Here is a 7,226-nt window from a genome sequence, read left to right as displayed (position 1 = left end):
AAGAAGAGAAATAAATGAAGCACAGCTTCAAGATACTTCCTGTTATTCACAATAGGGGTGGAGGGCCAGTACTTTCCCTCTACCTTGCTAAACCCCATTGCCCTTCCACACATAGGATAGAACCCAGGAGTCCTGATGCTAAGACCCCCTTCTCTAACCCACTAGATGTCAGGCCTTTCTCAGAGTTAAGGTATAATCCAGGAGTCCTGACTCCTGGCCTCCATTGCTCTAACCACTAGACTGCACTCCTCTCCTTCACAGCTATAATCACTAGACAGCACTACTTCCCACAAAGACACATAGCTGCAGGTTTTATGGATAGTTTTCTCATTGTCTTATAATTATCTGCTGACTCTCTTTCCCCCAGACCCTCCCTATGCAGGAGACAGGCAGTGGAAACCTCACCACCATCTCCCACATCATCCTCCTGGGATTTTGGGACCTCAAGGATCTGTGGATCCTGCTCTTTACTGGCTTCCTAGCTGTCTATATCATATCCATGGCTGCCAACCTCCTCCTGGTGGTGCTGGTGCTACTGGACCCCCATCTCCAGACCCCTGCGTATTTCTTCCTCTCCAGCCTCTCCTGCCTGGAGATGGTCTCCACCTCCAACATCTCCCCTGTAATGCTCGCTGGTCTCCAGACAGGCAATGTGATGATATATCTGGGTGGTTGCCTTGCGCAGCTCTATCTCTTTGGCGCCCTGGCCACCGTTGAGTGCTTCCTGCTGGAAGCCATGTCTTATGACTGGTATTTGGCTGTGTGCCGCCTGCTCCACTACCCTTCCCTCATGGACGGCAGGGTCTGGAGGCAGCTGGTGGTTGGGTCCTGGATGGGCAGGTTCCTGTTTATGGGGATTGTGTAGTTGTTGCGTATAGCCTTGAGCTTCTGCGGGCCCTGCGAGATAGACCACTACTTCTGTGATTTCCAGCCTCTCCTGCACCGACACCTCCGTGGTCCAGATGATCACGTTCTTCCTGTCCTTCATCCCAGCCTCCCCATTACTCCTGACAGTCGCTTCTTACGTTTGCATCAGCTGGGCTGTGCTGAGGGTCCCCTTCGCCTCGGGGAGGCGCAAAGCCTTCTCCACCTGCTCCTCCCACCTCACCGTGGTGACGCTGTTCTATGGAATGCTGGTGGCTGTGTACATGTCCCCAGGGACGGCACGGAGCTGAACTCCAGCAAGGCACTCTCCCTGCTCTACACAGTGCTCACCCCACTCCTCAATCCCCTCGTCTACAGCCTAAGGAACCAGGAGGTGAGCAAGGCCTGTGGGAGAGTTGCCAGGATAGTCTAATCGGGGGGATTATGCCACTGGCCGGTCTCCAGCTTTGGCCCACTCAATAGCTGCTACTGCATGAGGGAGGCTTGGGGACACCACTACTGGGAATTCTAACAGGCCGCATTATCCTTATTCCACTGCTCCCTGATCATCATCCTCTGGGCTCTTCTGACCCTGTAGGACTGTAATAGTCTCTGATGGTCTCTACTGCTCTGTGTTGGAGTCTTTTGGCCTTCTGGTCTCCCTCCACCCCTGCTGCTCTCTTTTGGCTGCAGTGGGGTTCTACCAGCCCCTGCCGGTCCTACTGCCCAGCACTGGGTTCTACTAGCCTTTGCTGATCTGTGCTGGCCCCTGCTTCTCTCCATTGTCCACAGCTGGGATCTTCTGGCCTCTGTTGGGCTCTGATTGCTTCTACCTGCCTATGTTTGTAGCACTGGAGCCACTAAGTTCACTAGATCCATTGCTCCCTTCCAAAATCTGGCTGCCAGCTAGAAGCAGTTGAATTTCTTCCACTCGGATGGGGAGAGGGTGAACAGAGTGCATTCCCATTCATAGTGCATCCAAGCAGGAAGCTACTGTAATCCACTGCTCATGCATCCATTATGAGGTGCTTCATAGCCCAAAAGGGGCATGTTTAGGTGTGCAGGAGGTATAGCTAGGACTCCCCCAGTCCTGCATATTCACAAGCAGTGGAAGGGAGGTCCCGTACAGGGCAAGCTGATCTTCTGCTGTAGTTGTAGAAATTGCTGCTGCACCTGATTATTTCCCCAATACCCTTAGAAGGATTTGTCCTTCACAAGCACGTGTCAAAATTTGAGCTGGTTGAAAAATTTCTGATGGGCCATTTCACTGAAATCCGCAGGAGTGTAAATTCTGATAAACATTTATTTAAAAAAAAAAAAACGTTTTGCAATTTGTTTTATTTTCTATTCTACTCTAAATTCGCCTCTGTGTTCCATTGACCTGAAACAAAGTTATTTCAAAAATTTCATTTCCAGGAAATGTCAAAATTCGATGGTTTGTTCCAATGCGAAACAAAAGCAGATTCAAAATCACAGGACTTTACGCAAAATGGAAATGCCAGGCATAGCCGTCGACTTTTATTTTTCCCTGTGGGTGCTCCACCCCCACTCTGCCCGGAGGCTCCACCCCCACTCCACCCTTTCCCCCAGGGCCCCTGCCCGCCCATCGCTCGCTGTTCCCCCCTCTCCCAAACCCCCCCCCAAGCTGCCAAACAGCTGTTTGGCGGCGGTACCGATCAGGTGTTTGGTGGCACCACCAATTAGCTGTGATTTTTTTTCCATCAGTGCTCCAGCCCCGGAGTAACCATGGAGTCGGCACCTGTGATTCCAGGTCCTGCACAGACTAGTCAGAATGCTTTAAATTGTCATCTGATTTTGGTTAACTTCTTTTTTTGAGTGCCGAAACTGTTGCACTGAAACTGTGCACGTTCACCATCTTTCAAAACCAGGCCTGACATTTTCCAGTTAGGGGCCTAATTTAAAGCCCTAAATATAGGGCCTGATTTTCAGAGGGCCACTTCATTCAATGGGAGCGGTGGGTGCTCAGCACTTCTGAAAATCAGTATATACCTGGCCAATCAGTATTTAGCGCTCGACACTGAAGTTAGATACTTCCTCACCAGGAGCCAAAATGTAGCCCTACATGAAGCCCCACAATGTGAACATAGGATCACGTTTGGGGCCTCCAGAGTTGAAAGTTCAAGCCCCAAAAATAAGTCCTCCAGAAGACTCCCAGACAGCTGCTACTGTGAAGAATGATCAGCCAGTGGCAGAGAGACTGAACAGGCATGTTAACGCTCTGAGTCATAGATACAGTGCTAGGGCAAGCTCCTTGTCTTCACTTTCATGGCTTAGCCCTGCCAGACCAGTTATCTTTAATTTGCTGTTGAGATGTTGACTCCCACCTCCGATTGGCCCAGGATGTCCGCCTCCATCACCTGCTTGTTACATCTTCAAATGAGACCCTTTGTGCTGTCTCTTGTGTTGCCACTCATGCTTGGGAGAAGCGCCTGGTAAACAGCTGAAAACTACCTCATTATCATCTTTCAAATCCCTCCTTGAAGCTCTTTTTTCCCGTGATATCTACAAAAAATGTGACAATGGTTAGGCCACTGGTTTGCCAAGACCACTGCCTGTCATGCTGACCAATACTGTCTCACAGTTGCCTTGCATTCTCCCATCTGTCTGTATCCATCTGTTCTCTCGTCTTATATTTAGATTGTAAGCTCTCTGGGACAGGGATCATTCTTTTGTTTTGTGTTTGTACAGTGCCTAACACCAGGGAGTCCTGGTCCATGAATGGGGCTCCCAGTTGCTACTGTAATACAAATAAATAATACCTGATCAGGATTGTGTGACACAAAGAAAGAAGGACCTCTTGCGACTCTGAGTCCAGGGGGAATTCACACTTGGCATGGTCAGACGGAATAGCATGTAAGGCCAACCTGAGAGGATCATTTATGGTGGATCAGTGACATTATGAAAACTGATGTGAAAACAAGAGAGAGACTCGCCTTTGGGAAACAGATGTGTTGGCATAATAGTTGTGATTTAGTGTCCAGGAACCTCCAAAGCCTGGGAGATCTTCAAAGAGACTTAGGCGCCTAACTCCCATTGGTACTTTTGGCACCAGTGGTGTCCATATTTCTGGGGGCCCAAATTGAGATGACTTAGAGGCCAGATTTTCAGAGGTGTTGAGTGCCCGCAACTCCAGTTCAAGCCAATGGGAGCTGTAGGTGCTCATCACTTGACCAATGTCATAGAATGAGTTAGGGACTGATCTGGGTATAAAACCCACGAACTCTGGTGCCCAAGCACCTTCTGTACTCTCCAGACCTCCCATCCCTTCTGAGCCACAACCGGAACTCAGGAAACCTGCCCCTCAGTCCCATCCTGTAACCCAGTAGACTACACTCAATTCTCCAAGCTGGAACAAACTCAAGTATCCTGACTCCCTAGTCCCTCACGCTAACCACTAGACTACGTTCCTGTCACAGCCAGGAACATAACTCAGGAGAGTTGACTGTCAGTCCCCCTATTCAATAGGCAAATTCCCTCCCAAAATCACAGTTAGAATCCAGAGCTATGTAGAAAGTTCAGTGAGCTCAGAGATGAAAGGGAGGTGGGGTCAAAAGTAAAGAGTGTAAGATGGGAGAGACTAAAGCATATTTGTCTAAGTGGGGGATATGATAGAGGTCTATAAAGTCATGAATGGTATGACTAAGTGACAATTTTCTGTAACGTTCTTACGAAGCCTATGTGTGCCTCAGTTTCCCCTATATTATGCATGACAATCCAATGTGGGGAAAAAAGGACTGTTTGCTGGCAGGCTGAGAGACATAGGTATGAATGTCGCCTAGCTGTCTTAGCCAGAATGGGTCATTAAAAGGACGAACGGAGGCAAGCCCCATATCAATGAAAAATTGGAGGAGACAATATCAAAGCCAATCTCTCCAGGACATTGACACCTAGCAGCCAACAACCCAGAGGGAGGAGATTTCCTCACCTCTCAGCAGGGAAGCTGAGCAAAGATCCCAGCTGGCGAACAAAGGACTGGGAAGGGAAGAGGGTGGGAGAGTCATAAGAGTTGGCTATTGCAAGGAGTCTGTGCTTGAACTGATCAAGGAGGTCAGACTTAGGCTGTGTCTACACTGCCCCTTTCAGCACTAAAACTTTAGTTGTTCAGGAGTGTGAAAAAAACAGTCCCCTGAGCAATAAAAGTTTTAGTGCTGAAAAGTGCCAGTATAGTCAGTGTTTAATCGCCAGGAGCCGTGCTCCCGGTGATAAAGTGACTACCCCTCATTTGGGGTGGGTGTTTTTTACCGCTGGGAGAGTCTCCCTGTGACTACATTGCCCACGTCACAGCACTGCTGTGGCCGCGCTATATCATGGGCAGCGTAGACATACCCTGAGATAGACAGAGCCTGAACCCCGGGTTCACTACAGCTTGGCTGGGCTCTGGGCTAGTGTCATAAATACAAATGGAAGGGTAACCACCTTTCTGTATACAGTGCTATAAAATCCCTCCTGGCCAGAGGCAAAATCCTTTCACCTGTAAAGGGTTAAGAAGATCACGTAACCTCACTGACACCTGACCCAAAATGACCAATGAGGGGACAAGATACTTTCAAATCTGGATGGGGGGACAACGGGGTCTGTCTGTGTGATACCTTTGCCGGGAAAAGATCAAGGATGCAAGCCTTCCAACTCCTGTAAAGTTAGTAAGTAATCTAGCTACAAAATGCATTAGATTTTCTTTTGTTTTTTGGCTTGTAAAATTCGCTGTGCTGGAGGGAATGTGTATTCCTGTTTTTATGTCTTTTTGTAACTTAAGGATTTGCCTAGAGGGATTCTCTATGTTTTGAATCTGATTACCCTGTAAATTATTTACCATCCTGATTTTACAGAGGTGATTCTTTTATCTTTTCTTTAAATTAAATTCTTCTTTTAAGAACCTGATTGATTTTTCATTGTTCTTAAGATCCAAGGGTTTGGGTCTGTGTTCACCTGTACCAATTGGTGAGGCTCTTATTACCAAGCCTTCCCCAGAAAAGGGGGTGTAGGACTTGGGGGGATATTTTGGGGGAAGACATCTCCAAGTGGTCTCTTTCCCTGTTCTTTGTTTAAATCGCTTGGTGGTGGCAGCGTATCAGGTTTTTAACCTAAGCTGGTTCTCAAGGCAAGAAAGAAATCTGTGCCTTGGGGAAGTTTTTAACCTAAGCTGGTAAGAATAAGCTTAGGGGGTCTTTCATGCAGGTCCCCACATCTGTACCCAAGAGTTCAGAGTGGGGAAGGAACCTTGACAGCTAGCTAGAATGGTCTTGGACTATGCTTTAACCTTCATATCTCTGTGCCAACCCAAGGGCTCCCTGTGTACCAGGTAACTAATACACCTGACACTGAGGGCATGTCTACACTATGAAATTAGGTTGATTTTATAGAAGTCAATCTTTAGTAAGCGATTTTATACAGTCAATTGTGCATGTCCCCACTAAGTGCATTAGGTTGGCGGAGTGCGTCCTCAATACTGTGGCAAGCATCGACTCATGGAGTGGTGCACTGTGGGTAGCTATCCCACAGTCCCCGCTGCCCAATGGAATTCTGGGTTAAGCTCCCAATGCCTGATGGGGCAAAAACATTGTTGTGGGTGGTCTTGGGTACGTGTCGTCAGTCTCACCTCCCTCCCTCCCTGAAAGCAATGGCAAATAATCTTTTTGCGCCTTTTTTCCTGGGTTATCTGTGGAGATGCCATAGCATGGCAAGCATGGAGCTCGCTCACCTGCGCACTGCTTTTGTGAGCATTGTAAACATCTCGCACATTATCCTGCAGTACGTGCAGAGCCTGGCTAGGAGCTGCCAGCACCAGAAAGATTGTGAGGAGGACATGGACACAGATGTTCCTGAAAGCACGGGATGTGGCAATTGGGATATCATGGCGGCATCGGGGCATGTTGATACCGTGGAACTCCGATTCTGGGCCTGGCAAACAAGCTCAGACTGGTGGGACCGCATAGTGTTGCGGGTATGGGATGATTCCCAGTGGCTGTGAAACTTTCGCATGTGTAAGGCCACTTTCATGGAACTTTGTGAGTTGCTTCCCCCTCCCTGAAGAGCAGGAATACCAAGATGAGACCTGCCCTGACAGCTGAGAAGTGAGTGGTAATAGCCCTGTGGAAGCTTGCAATGCCTGACTGCTACCGGTCAGTCGGGAATGAATTCGCAGTGGGCAAATCTACCATGGGGGCTGCTGTGATCCAAGTAGCGAGGGCAATCAATACCCTTCTGCTAAGAAGGGTAGTGACTCTGGGAAATGTGCAGGTCATAGTGGATGGCTTTGCTGCAATGGGGTTCCCTAACTGGGGTGGGGCGATAGACGGAATGCATATCCCTATCTTTGGCACCTTGCAAAATAATACATAAAC

General features: G+C 48.5%; 1 protein-coding gene across 1 annotated transcript; it reads left to right on the top strand.

Moving 5' to 3' along the window:
- The first annotated feature begins 376 nt into the window (after window positions 1-376).
- LOC141997745 (olfactory receptor 11A1-like) lies at window positions 377-1,175 on the top strand. Its single transcript, XM_074970163.1, has 2 exons — window positions 377-825; window positions 932-1,175. Exons 1-2 carry the CDS (start codon window positions 377-379, stop codon window positions 1,173-1,175), a joined length of 693 nt encoding a protein of 230 aa, XP_074826264.1.
- The last annotated feature ends 6,051 nt before the right edge of the window (window positions 1,176-7,226 follow it).

Source organism: Natator depressus, chromosome 13, assembly GCF_965152275.1.
Source record: "Natator depressus isolate rNatDep1 chromosome 13, rNatDep2.hap1, whole genome shotgun sequence".
Taxonomy (NCBI): domain Eukaryota; kingdom Metazoa; phylum Chordata; order Testudines; family Cheloniidae; genus Natator; species Natator depressus.
This window is presented reverse-complemented; position numbering and strand designations above follow the sequence as displayed.

What these genes read in the sequence shown, in the direction of transcription:
- LOC141997745 (XM_074970163.1), top strand. Translation starts at nt 377, where the DNA reads ATGCAGGAGACAGGCAGTGGAAACCTCACCACCATCTCCCACATCATC. An exon ending in TGGAGGCAGCTGGTGGTTGG is followed by an intron (nt 826 to 931) that starts GTCCTGGATGGG and finishes TGTGATTTCCAG; the next exon opens with CCTCTCCTGCACCGACACCT.